This window comes from Trematomus bernacchii, unplaced genomic scaffold (genome assembly GCF_902827165.1).
Source record: "Trematomus bernacchii unplaced genomic scaffold, fTreBer1.1, whole genome shotgun sequence".
NCBI classification, from domain to species: domain Eukaryota; kingdom Metazoa; phylum Chordata; class Actinopteri; order Perciformes; family Nototheniidae; genus Trematomus; species Trematomus bernacchii.
Window position 1 is genome coordinate 14836138 of NW_022987689.1, and position 13697 is coordinate 14849834.

At 41.6% G+C, this 13697-nt stretch overlaps 1 protein-coding gene across 1 annotated transcript; it reads left to right on the forward strand.

Moving 5' to 3' along the window:
* The first annotated feature begins 212 nt into the window (after window positions 1–212).
* On the forward strand, window positions 213–13486 carry LOC117488869 (KN motif and ankyrin repeat domain-containing protein 4-like). Its single transcript, XM_034138020.1, has 10 exons — window positions 213–267; window positions 5091–5170; window positions 5249–6718; window positions 8100–8175; window positions 9088–9381; window positions 9540–9624; window positions 10959–11178; window positions 11262–11404; window positions 11684–11884; window positions 13050–13486. The coding sequence occupies exons 2-10, from the start codon at window positions 5155–5157 to the stop codon at window positions 13140–13142; spliced, it is 2598 nt and encodes an 865-aa protein (XP_033993911.1). The 5' UTR covers window positions 213–267; window positions 5091–5154; the 3' UTR covers window positions 13143–13486.
* The last annotated feature ends 211 nt before the right edge of the window (window positions 13487–13697 follow it).

Below are 13697 nucleotides of genomic sequence, written 5' to 3' on the forward strand. Positions count from 1 at the left end.
ACGCCTAGCCACCCACTTATGACTCCTCATCGTAGGAAGGCTTAATGCTCACAAGCCCCACCCTGCTCTCTGTTACACACGAGCAAACCCAGCTTCTGTTATGGCAGGAGCTGCACATAGGCATTCACCAAACAGCCGCGGCATGCCTCTCTCCCTGACAGCACCCCCCTGCCCTCTGAGGAGACAGACAGACAGACGGAGCTGAGAGCAGCCTGTAGTGTCTGACGCACATCATCAACACAGAGTGGAAAGAACTGCTGCCACCAGGTAAGGTCTGGTTTAATATTCATCTCATATATCTTACTCATCGGAGGACAGTTGGATCGGATAGATGCTAGATGTTGACCTTGAAGGTTTTTCAATTTGGGACACGCTTATTTAAATTCAGGGTCGAGTAGCTTTTGACAATAAAGTGATTTAACAAATTGCATAGAGTGGACCTATCGGCCTGTGCTGAATACTAATAAGGCTTTCAAGAGACTAAGTTGACTTTTAAAGATTAAAAGTTGGAATATATTTACATTTGATTTACACTTCATGTACAGAAATGTACTTGAACCAACAGAAACAGATGTCAATGTGAAGCCACACACACACACGGCAGCTTTCTATTTTAACCTTTCCATGTTAACATACCATAGTTTTCTTTCTTGCATGAAGCCCCTGGCAGCTGTTTCATCCTATGAGCTTTGGCTCCACATACCACACAACCGGGCTTAGATGCCACAATGTAACTGTGACCCTGCTGCTGTTGGACAAAGACCAGGAGTCAAGCAGTCTAAAATCCAAAGACTTAGACATACAAACTTAAAAACACATCATAGAACTTTTTCTAGGACATCTTTGGAGGCAGAAAAAGAACAGACATATTTGGGAGCTGGAGTGGAAAATGTCCAAACAGTTGGTTTTAGTTCCTAAATCAACTCTGAACAGAAGTCAAGGTTTAGAGTTATGCACTGGAGAGAACCGCAGTCTGTACAGCCAAAAGTGGAGGAAAGGAATGATTTTTACGGGAACAAAACAAGGAAACATGCAGATATACAAAGTGTACAGACGGATTGACAGAGATTGGCAAAGACCATGGGGAAACAGTTTCTCACTGTTCAGGCTTATATTTAGTGTCTCAAAGTGCACACATTAAAGTAGTGTCAAGAAGAGGCTCTGTCCAAACACAGAACACATGGGATGTTGGCTGGGACAATGTGATATGGAATTCAAACTGACAGCTCTGCAAGGTCACCACATGTTAACCCATGGAAACAAACATATCAAAGTTATTGATGTATGTGGGGCCTTAAATTGTAAACAATAAAAAACTGTGAGGTTGCATTTAGAGCACAGGTGTGCTTTGAGCTAGATGCTAACATCCTTTTGGTAACAGGCTTACAATGACAATGCTATGCCTATGTTCACGTCTTATTTAAGTTTGTTAGCATGCCTATGTTTGCTAAAAAGTAAAAAAACAGGCTAGAGCTGAGGCTGTTGGCAATGTCATTAGTTTTGTAATTTTTGTATCATTAACCAGCGTTTGACATTTACTTTTTAAGAGTACTAGATGAAAAGATAGATTAGATCAGTGCCTAGGGGGAGATGAATGTGTATGAAATTCCATGGGAATACATATAATATCATCATTCCTTCATTTTTGTTCAACCTCCTGGTGGCACTAAACAAAAAGTCCTTGGATCACCAAAGTCTTAAGAATTGGTCATCTGGCGACCAAGACTATAAGGTCAAAATCTGTATCCAAAGTGGCAGAACAACCAACTAACATTGTCATCAGAGCCATGCCGCTAGCACGGCTAAAACTGAGCAATGATACATATCTTTGCTACTACCACCAGTTACTAACCCATAGGTTAGCTGCTATTGACCTACATTTTGAATTTAGAATGAACCCATAGTCCTTATCTGAGGTTGAAGCATTTAGCATTGCTTCAGAGTTAGGTCGCCAGTCTTACTGTATCATGAGTTCAAATTTAATTTGTGGCTTTAGTAAAGAATGCTGTGGATTGAGATGTTGTGATTATGAGGTTTTTGCTGATGCAGAACGTCTAAGGGTCTGTGTGAGGAGGGACACATTTACAGAGAGGGGGAGAGCAGCTGTTGTGGGAACAGAAAGATGAAAACAACCCAAAGAAAGTAAAAGGGACCCTAAAAAAAGCTTTGCCATTTCCTACATTTCCTAAAAAACAGCCAGAGCTTTAGCTGGATACAAAGGAAACATTGATTTTGAAAGTCAAGAAAAAATGTAACTCGGTCTGATGCTTGACTTTGGATTGAGCTCAATATGTGCAGACTGCAGAGGCAGCATTGGCTGGGGCCATTTTGGGGTAAGGCACATTTTTTATGTTTAATTTCTTGGGTTTCCTGTGAGGTGGGCCTACTTATCCTAGCATACACAATTAAAACCTGTGCCACAGAATTGTGGAGACAGTTAGGCAATGACTCTTGGGAATTCCCTATCTCTAACTCTACTATATTGTTTCCTCTGTGGTTAACCGGTCAGAAAGTCTATCTTATGTAAGAAACATGTGGGCTGCAGGAGTTTGCATTATTGTCTGAATGCAGGACGATGAATGGTCTTAAAATATGCATTTCTGATTCTGAATGTTATTATACAGATTCAATACCAGTATCCATACAACTCTCTTAGCTGTGCTAAAAATGCGAAGCTACAACCATGATACAGCTAGCTTAGCCTAGCATAAAGACGGGAAGGAAAAGGTTAGCCTGTATCTTTCTAAAGGTAGAAAAACCTACAAGCACATCTATGCCTCACTAATTTGCATGCTGCTTTGTCTAATCTTATTAGTTTGATAAATAAAAACTTTAGTTGTGATTTAACAAACCCAGGCTAGCTATTTTCCCCCGTGTCCAGTCATTGTGCTAACCTAAGCTACGTCTCCGGCTAGTAGCTTAACATGTAACGTACAGAAAAAGAGAGTGATATTCATCTTCTCCTCAACTCTAAACAAGCAAATAAAAGTGGATATTTTCCAACCTCTGCAATAACTCATTTTTTTGAAATACTTTCTCCAAGGTAGATGTCAAATCGTGGGATGAAACCACTTTGCTTCGAGGCCCAAATGTAAAATAATTTGTCTTGAACTGTTGCCAGCAGCATGCATTCTCAACCTAATGACTGAGATCTCAGTGAGGCCGATAGAGATGTCAGCAGTAACAGGTGTTCTGCTGTACAGTGCAGATTTACAGTCAATGGTGAATACACCCTCTGCCTGTAGTCTAAATTAGGCTCTTTTGTTACCTCTTAATGCCTCTCTAGCTCTAGACAAAATGATTGATCTTCTTGTCCTCCCAGGTTGTTTTTCTACAGTGAGGGCATTTAATGGCATTCAATTGACTGTAAAATGAAGACACATGTCTGGGTCTCATCTCTAGACATGTACTTTAGTTTAACACCCACGTGTATAGGCTACATTTAGACTTGTCAGATCGAGTGCTGAAAGATTCCACTCAACATCATAAAGGCCCACTGGCATTAACAACATACGTACTGTATCAGTTTCAATGTACAGTATACCACATAGGTTTCTGTGTAAGGGACAGAAGAGAACATACAGTAAGAAGGAATTATACTGTGGTAAATCCTATCAAGAGAATAATTATTTTAAAATATAAAAAATGGGTGGTTACATGATTAGTTATATAAGTTTATATTTGATGAGGGTTTTTAGACTTTTTACCTACTTACTTAGAGTTGTTTACTTTTATGATACCAACAGAAATGTGCACTTTGCATCGTGTCTGAAGCTGTGGAGTAACAACATTTGGCCTCAAATATTTTTGATTATCATTATTTTCTTCACTTTTTCCTTTTTCTTTCTAGTGTCAAAACCTATTTTGGTTTTGAATTGTAGTAATGACATTTCCTTTATCAATCCCGCTATGAAAATATTCCCCATTCTTCTTGGGGCCTCCTGGAACTACCTCAATAAGCCCTGGTGTAGAACCACATGTATAGATAATGTTCATGTGGGACCTGCATCTCTGCACGTACATTTGCAACATTTCACGTGAACATGTACACGTACATGTGCGCACTAGTATCTGTTTATTGCAGGTTTCTTAGCTTCGCTCGCCATCAGAGATTGTGTGAATATCGGTTGTCAAAATTCCCAGCAGAGCCATTTGGCGGTGTTTGTCTGTTTACTGCATAGCTGACATTGTTTGGGGCTGCGGCTCGGTGGCTGTGGTGCCTCAAGAGGACATTGAGCTGCCACAGGGGCTGGTGGTCAGGAGAGGGGCGGGGGGGACATGGGAGGAGGGAGGTAGGAAGTAAGGGCAGCCATAACTGTATAGACCATTCTCTATTATATGAAGAGTAAAATGGAAAGTCAGCAGAATAGAGGAGAAATTTACTTTTATGAAATAGAGCGGAGAAGGAAGTTACATTCAAAGACAGTTAGGTAAAGGTGAACCAATAATCTGACAAAGAGACTGTAGACCTAGTAGGAGACACGGAGAGAGCAAGGGAGGGAAGTAGTGAGTCACAACAATGGTTGTCTGTATTTATGTCTGTAGGAGTATATTTTTCACCGCTGGCCATAGCTGCTGGGCTGAAGAGTCCTCAGCTATTCTCAGCTCTGGTCCTGGATGGCAGGGCTGTAATCAAGTGAACATCAGGCCTGCCACTGTTGAATAACAGCAGCCTGTGCATGGAAGAAATGAAGCAGTGAGAGTGTGAGAAAAACAGAATTATTTGGGAAGAGAATGGGACTGAGCAAAAGAGAACAATCATTCAAGTGTAATTGAATGTTTGTGGTGCTTCCTGCTATATGTGGGAGAATGAATAAGAGGCCGATTGTGAATGGAGTACAAAAAAGGGTTTTTGCTGTTTAGAGTGCTCCTCCGTCTGGTCAATAAAATATGATGAAGTTTCCCACCAAAGATACCACAGCTAAACCTCGAGTGAATGTCATTGCCAAAATGACACTCAGGATTCATTAATCTAATTATTATTTTTTGTATAACCACACAGTTACCAATTCTGCCACTTACAAAAAAACCTAACATGTGTTCTCCATGTGTCCCTCATACAATTTAATGTATTTTGTTTGTTTTGCCAGGTACCAAAAGTCCAACCAGATAATGTGGTAGCAAATTGTTTGAACAACTGACAACAAAGAAGTGATGGAAGGACAAAACGGTAAAAAGAAAGTCCAAAACATGACACATTTTTTCCTAATTGGTTAAGGATACTAAATTACTGTTTTAATGTTTACAGGAAGTATCTTGCACCGTAAAACCACTGAAAATGGAACTAGAGGGAAGCCCCCGTACTCAGTGGAAACCCCTTATGGCTTTCAACTTGACCTGGACTTCCTCAAATACGTGGATGACATAGAGAAAGGCAACACAATCAAAAGAGTACCAATCCAGCGTAGAAGCAAAGGCCCCCGAGCCAGCACTCTTCCCAGGCATCTCAACCCTTCTGGGTGCGGGTACCGCCCAAGCCCCTGGGGATCTACTGGAGCTCTTGGCCCAAGGTCAAGACTGTCAGACGCCCATCACTATGGCTACAATTCCTGGGCAAATGATCAGAGATCCCAACGTTCTCCCACAGGTCTCCGATCTCTGGCAGAGATGGAGGCCAGAATCAAGGAGTTTGATGAGCAACCTTTGGGTGAGCACATCAGACCTCATCTCCTCCGGGCCTCCAGTATGCCACTTACAGTATTACTGAGGCAGGGATCAGAGTCCACAGACGAGCCCGGAAGCCTCCGGAGTTCGAGGGACCACCTTGGGGAGAGAAACCCCTCCTGTGAAGACGTATTCTACTCCTCGGCCAGCCCTCGATCCCAGGACTGCTCAGGGCTGTTGAGACGCCTGACCGAGGCTCTTGAACGTGTGGGGGAGCTGGAGATGGAGGTGAGGGTGGTTCCAGAGCTCAGGGCGCATATCTGCATCCTTCAGGAGGAAAGAGAAAGGCTCCGACTGGGATTAAAACCACAGATTCAAACCCCACCAATGAATGGAACCACAGACCGTAACACCTCCTCCAATTACGGCATTATGGATATCAAAAGGCCTCGGCATGAAAGTCACGTCATGTTTCCTAGAAATCACCAGATCAGTCGAGAAGACTCTAATCCCATGCACGAGTGGAGGACTAGTACAGATCTGGATGAGCTGCTGACGGTGACGTCCCTGCAGGCTAAGGTAGCTATGCTGGAGCAGAAGCTCCATGAGACTGGCCTAGAGCTACATAGAGCTTTAGGTTTGCTAAAGGAGCAGCAAGAGGAGAGCAAGAGGAAAGATGAGAAGATGGAGAATCTTATCAGGAACCCTGCAGTGTGGGTTCATGCAGAGAGGGTGCTGGTAGAACAGGATGGAGATGAGACTGTTGTGAGATCCCTTGAACCATATATCAAAGTGTCAAGTCCAGATGCAAGAACTGTTTCTGCAAATGGACAAAAAAGTCAACAACAAGACCTGGCAGTGTCTGTTAAACCTGAAGACTCTTCAGAAGAAACAGCAGTGGTCGCCCATCATATAAAAAAGATCAAGAGGCTGCTGCATAAGCAGTGGGAGTGTTTGTGTGCAGAACATGCGTCAGGAAGGGAGGGTAAACCTCTACAGCACCCTGACCCCAAAGTCAATGCCCTGCAGCAGGAGATGATGGGACTTGTGGACATCCTTACATCCTACTACACCCAACATGGACGCAGTGGTGAAGAGAGTATCCAACATGGAGGTACTGTAGTCCACAGATGTTACATTATGTCACTGCAATGATTAAAGCATAGTTGTATAATGAAAATACAAATAATGGATGCTCCATGTCTGCTTCTTATCTACTAAAGTCTGAAAAGTCTGAAAAATGAAGCCAATGCATTACTGCTTCACAAGTGTAATTGTATAGAAGTCTACACGAAAACCATCCTACTTGTCACCTAATTTATTAGTAACATAAATATTTAGCTAAAAATTGTATTTTCTCTATATACCTTCAATATAACATGATGTCCATTTAGTCAATCATGATCCCATTGGGACTGAATTAGATGATAAAGCAAGGTATGCTAATATAAGGGCGTTGCTAACTTCTTGTTGACAGGTTGGTACCTACCACGGTGTTGTCCGCTTGGGGTGTTGTCATGGTTTTTGTCTTAGAACTTTTACTTTTTCACAGTGTGTTATCAGTTCATGGATGTTAATTGGAACATTATGGTCGATTGAAAATGTCAAGACTAAAGTCTGGGCTTCAAACCATATTCCGCAAACCAATGGGCGACGTCACAGTGACAATATCCACTTTTTTCGTGACTCTAAGATTGAACACTAATTTTGTGATTTGATCTTATATATTTGAAAGAAGAAGTACATTGGTACACTACAAGGCAAAACAACCACTTTAGTTTTAGTTTGGAATCTGATAGTTTACTCGTAGTTTATCTTTGGAGAACATGTCTAGTTATTTATAACTATGGCTGGTCAAAGCAGTTAAAACTTGGCAGAATAATGTGTATATTATACTCTTTGGTATCAGTAGAATCTGAACTTTAATCGCAAAATGAATATGAAATATTCAAAAATATATTTTTTAAACTTTGAAATGCTTTAAATTGAAGCCTTTAGGGTTAAATATTTTAGTTTTTGTTATTTTGTTAGATTAGGCATAGGAGCTCTGTGTAGTGGACAAATCTGTGTAAAACAGAGTTGGAGTTAACTTGTTTATGCTAAGAACCACAGCAATGGAAACATATCACATTTTTGTGAGAAACCACAAGCTCATTTCCCTTTCATGAAGACGCTAGTCTGTCTAACAGCACATACAATTTGACAAAATAATCCTTTTATTTTACTCAATGTACTGAACATTTATGTCTATTACCATCAAGGCTACATCATGATGTTCCACTGTCACATCTAGGCCCACAATTCACTGACTAATTTACTCTCTTCTTTTTCAGTATAAACAATTCTGACTAAATAGCTTTTGTGAAGAAATACTTGTCTCTTAAAGTATGACAATAAGCCATAAAGCATGCTGATGTGTTCCTAACGGGCATGTAATGTTGTTGTTCAGCCGTGTTGTAATATTTCATCATACCCTCTGTTTGTCTTCCACGCAGCCTCTAAATCCCCCATGCGGACAGACGGATGCGCCCTGATGTCAAAAAGCCTCCATTCTGTGGGTGTTAATGATGGGTTAGTAAATAACTCACCCACTTAAGCAACGTTTAGAGTTATGATTTTTGCTTAAACCATAGTTTTGGTTGACAGACATACTAACTTGAGGTTGTTTAAGCTACTTTGCCTGAGACAAACACCATCATTTAAGATTGTGGATGAATGCCAATCCCTCTGAAGTTGTCGGTTAAGGAAGAAAAACATTTGCCATTTACCAAAGCCTCCAAAGAGAGTTTATTTATTACTTAAAAAATACTGGCAAAAAAAGTGGAAAAAGTGACTGTGGAAGTTTCCAGTTTAGCTAAAGGATTACAACTTTATAAATATATCGAGTCTCTTGAGTTGTAGTTCTATGAGTCAACACATCAAATCAAATCAAGGTTTATTTATAAAGCACATTTAAAAGCGATTTTTGGTGGGGCCAAAGTGCTGTACATGTAATAACTACAATCACATAAAAACACATTTCTATAATCACAATAAAAGACAATAAATAAAACACAGGGAAAAGTCAGGAGTCGTGCTCCGCTCTGACTAAAAGGCCAGGGAGAAGAAGTGTGTCTTAACATAAAAGGCATTCTTAAAAGGATGATATTCTTAATTTATATGTATAAATATGAATATTGCAAGGAATGTCTTCGAAGAATGTGGACAAAAAAACGCAGATTTAAAAAAAACATGTGATTCTAGATTTTTACATTACCTTACTTTTCTTATTGACGTCAACCTGCCAATGCCATATGGCTATCATTGAAAAATCTTTGTCTTTTTCCAAAATGAGCCAACTCAGACACTGCGATGAGAAAAAAAAGGTGAACTTTGTCCTTTTAACAGATCTGATGGGTGTATTTTCATCTGCCGAAATGTACCAGCGTTTTGAGTGGTGGTTAATTGTTTTGCTGTCCTCTTCTTACATTATTTTCTTTAAAGTCCCCAAAATGGAAATCTGGTTGGGCAAGACTGTGTGAACCAAAGCACGCAAAATCAAAGTAGCATCCGCCCTACGGAGATGGCTGTTCCGCAGGAAGAAGCAGACCCAGAGTTGAGACTGTCTGAGGGACTGAGGCACACAAGCCCAGACGGACAGATGATACCGGGAGGAGCAGGATCAGAGCGGACAGATGGAGGCGTAGCGTCTGTGGAAGCTGAGAAAATAGCCAAAACGAAACCCCCAGGAGAACAGATGGAGGGGAAGTCTGGCTCACAAACCAGCACCGGGGGCAGGTGAGGCAACCGGAACAAACGCCTTATCACTTTTTATGATTGTGATGTTTACTCTTCAGAGAATAGCTCCTGTGTTTTTATTTCATCCCATGGGGCTATGTTTCTTTTGCTTGGGTTTTTTTCTCTCTTTCCTTATGCACGCATACTCCTTCCTCTAGGGAGACGGTGAATGCAGATTTTCTGGCTGCCTGTCAGTTCCTCAAAGATCACATGGAAAACATGGACAACCCCAATGAAGACATGGTGAGCAGTCTGGATTCTTCCAAAGAAACTTTCAGCTTATTACAGTTATGGTATCCGTATAGTATTAAAGTAATCTTATTTATCCAGTTCTATGCTGACTGCTTCTGAAACTATTTAATTTTTGCTAAAACAGGCAGGCATGCTACTCATCCAAACGATTAATCCAAGTAGACTGACTTGGTCAGTTTTTAAGCCAAATTTTTACGATACAATTTCTTTGATTTTTGTCATTGGGCATTTGGGTCAAAAGTGATCAGAAAAACCAGTAGAGCAAATGTCCGCCTCAACTGAACAGCATCTAAGAAACTCGTGAATCAATGTTCGTAGTAGCCCTTTGAAGATATGTTGACTCCTGATAACAACCCTCTCAACATTTAGATCTTAAAGGGGACCTATCATGCAAAATGCACTTTTTTATGTCTTTTATACATAAATATGTGTCCCCGATGTGTCGGGGAACTCACGCAGCGTCAGAAAATAAAACACTTTCTCTTTTCCTTCGTACCCAAATCTTTTAAAAACGGGGGTACAACGAGCGGATACAGATTTGCTGCCGATATGACGTCAAATCGGCGGTGGACCCACAGAAAGTTGCTATCAGAGACAATGCCTGACGTGTTTTGGACGTAATATGGTATTAGCAAGCCTCGCTAACACTCAGAGCTAACCTGTACTGGAGAGCACATGTGTTTAAAAAGCAGGAAATAAAAAAAAGGAACTCACCTTGTGATAAAAGCATTTGAGCTCCATACTGTTTCAGAAATAATCCTTGATGTGATTTAGAACAGGATGGCGTTTTATCACAGCAGAATTTAACTTCATCTCCGGTAGAATTCTGATCAGCCATTAGCTCCGCCTCCTCTTTTTTTTTTTTTTAAGCTAAGGACCCAAAATCCGCGTTTCTCTAACAGGGCTGCAAAAGAGGGGTTTGAGCAGTATGAGGCATGGCTACAATGGGTGATCTGTTTGGTATTTTAAGCAAAAAACTTCACAGACATGTTTTGTATAGGTATGGCCCTACAATATATTTTTCCAATATAGCATAATAGGTCCACTTTAAATTATCAGAGAAAAAAGCTGAGCAAAGTTAGCAGTTAGATCCAAGCCCCTGCATCCCTTGTCCACTTTTTTCCGTGGAACAGCTTTAAAGTAAAAAACCTACTAAACGATGAACAGTGCAGTAAAGACTGAAAAAGCTTGACTGCCATGACAAACTACCAAGATCCCACGCTACTTCACAACGCTACCAAACTCCGTCTTTTGTCATAGCATAGAATAGTGTAGGCCAAATTTGATCTAAAGTTCTCCTTATGTTTCCCTCTTTGTTTCCCCAGAGGAAGGCCCTGGTCATGTTGTTCCAGCACTGGTTCAGTGCGGCAGCAGAGGAGGCCTCAGTGTGCAGCATGGTGGCTGAATACCTGAGAGAAGTGAAGAGAGTCACTCCTTCACTGCTGCCCTTCTTGATCAACATGGCCGACGACAACGGCAACACTGCGCTGCATTACAGCGTGTCCCACTGCAACTACAGCATCGTCAGCCTGATCCTGGACACAGGTAACAGCAGTGTGTTGCAGAGCTAGTGGACAGAGAAGTATTTGGCTTTTAAACACTGAAAAACGTTTTCCTTTGCCATACAGGTGTGGGTGATTTGAGCATTCAGAACAACGCCGGCTACACCGCAGTGATGCTCGCCTCGCTGACCGCCCCTGATGGACCCGGCGGCATGGAGGTGGTCCGCAAGCTAATGGAGCTGAGCAACATTAATATACGCTCCAGCCAGGTAACACACCCAATAAGGCTTACATAGGACACATTTTTGGTGTGGGGGTTGTTATTTGTAGGTAAAGAGAGGACTTTTATTGTTAAATCATATACTTTGACACAACATTAAAGGGTCATCCTGGGTCACTGATTTGACACATGAAAATACAATAATTGTATAGCATGACCTGAATCTAAAGATGAACAGTATACAATTAAGAGGCAAAACATGTAGAGATAAATATATACGAACTTTTAAACAAATCGCTAAGTAGTCATTTTCGGTCCCGCTCCACAGACGGGCCAAACAGCTCTGCACTTGGCTGTGAGACACGGGCGGGTTGTGATGGTTCGCCTGCTGCTGAGCTGTGGAGCAGACACTAACCTGCAGGACAGAGAGGGAGCAACGGCCCTGATGTTTGCATCTGAGAGGGGCCACACACACATCGCAAGGCTGCTGCTGGAGAGGAGCCAGTGTGACCTCACTCTGACCGACAAGGTGACACTGCAGAAAACACACTTCCTTCCAATAAAATCCTTTAACCATTGACCGGATTAATCTCAGTTAATTGGATAAGAAATTCTCCCAAAAATACTACAGGCAGGAGGCAGCACCCCCACTACAATAAATTACAGAAATATAGTGTTCATATGATGACGCCAACTCCATTTCTCCTGTGAAATCCTGTTATATTTGTTAACAAAAAGAACACAGTGTATCTACTTTTCTACTCACACAACCGAACACAAAAAGGAGCTTAGATGTATGAAAGCTTCAATGTTTTGACTCACACTGTATGGACGTGGGTGGACTGTCAATCTGCATGCAGCAGAATAAAGCTTTCCCAGGATTAATCGGGGCTACAGTAAAACAAATCTCCCTGTGCTGAGATGAGCTAATCCGCTAACAGTACCTTATCTACCAGTCTGGAGCGAGTGGAGGCAGGCAAGAGGGCGGAGGAGAGGATGCAAATGTTTGATCTATTTTTCACAGTCTGCATTTAAAGTAGTTATTTTTCAAGACTAAATTAAGCACCATCAACCACAGGCATCTCAATTCTAAACCACGTTTCACCTTGACACAAACCCAGACTAATTAGACTAAATTAAGTCTGATGAAATTAAGTCTTACCACGTTTCTCCTCAGGACATAAATGTAGCCTTGCAAATAGTTTTGTTATTTAATTGTCTGCGGGGAGCCTTAATTCTGTACCTTGATGCAGTGATTCCCATTAAAACTAGAGTCTAACACCAAACAACTCTGTTAGGCTGTACTTTAGCGCAGTGGTGCTTTACGCTAAATGCTAACGTCAACATGACAACGACAGGGCTAAAAGGCTGGTTCCTAAACCTTTTAAGAATTGCATGATAACATTAAACATGGGTGTTGAAGCCTGTGTCCACTGGATCTAACTTAAAACAACATGATGCAATAGTGTGCAAATACACCCAAACATTAAGCAAGTGTAGCAGTACAAGACCAAGCAAGCTAGCTAAAATAACTAGCGCGTTTCAGTCACTGCTAACAATCACCCACCACCCTGGGCCTGAGAAGTGATGTAAAAACAAGAAACTACCTGAGCTAAACATCAAAATGAGTTTGACTTTTGAAGCTGTTATTTTAAGATAAAATATTAATCTTTATCTTTCTTTTCGTTCCCCAGCGTGGTCAAACTGCTCTCTCCATCGCCACGCAAGGCTCCCACACTGACACCGCTACCCTGCTGCAGGCCCATGCTAAAGCTCGAGCTTTGTAGCCTACTGGAAAAAAGAATCTGAAGATATTTGATGCTCTCACATTTGCTCTTTTCTGTCTGATGCACTTTGAACCCCAGTTTAATGCTGACGCTGTTTGCTTGGGTTGAGCCTCTGCTGTCATATTGTTTATGATTTCTGGACATTAACACCAGCATTAGCTTGTTTTTGTATTGGATGACGTAGTTAAGGCAACTTCATTTGTATAAGGGATAAAGCTTACCGTGTCATCAATCCTGATGCAGTACACAATAAATATGCTGCTTACTTTTGTCTTTAATGTTAAAGGTCCCATGTCATGCTTTTCTGGTTATTACCCATCCCCTTGTGTGTTATGTAGCTTTTTCTGCATGTAAACGGCGACGTCAAGTGACGTAACGACGACCCCATGGACCCATTGGTCCAAATGGACCAATCCGCGGAGCCGTTACGTTACGTCCGCGGAGCCGTTACGTTAAAACTTCCTCAAACACACACACTCAATTTTTTCTCAGCTGCAGCTGTGCCGATTTGTCCTCCCTGAGACGGCGGGACGCGGCGAGGCTGTGAGTTGGTGT

Bases quoted from the DNA above. Each gene is read 5' to 3' on its own strand.
- LOC117488869 (XM_034138020.1), top strand. The intron at 9,382-9,539 runs GTGAGGCAACCG...TCCTTCCTCTAG, and splicing joins CAAACCAGCACCGGGGGCAG to GGAGACGGTGAATGCAGATT. The intron at 11,885-13,049 runs GTGACACTGCAG...TTCGTTCCCCAG, and splicing joins ACCTCACTCTGACCGACAAG to CGTGGTCAAACTGCTCTCTC.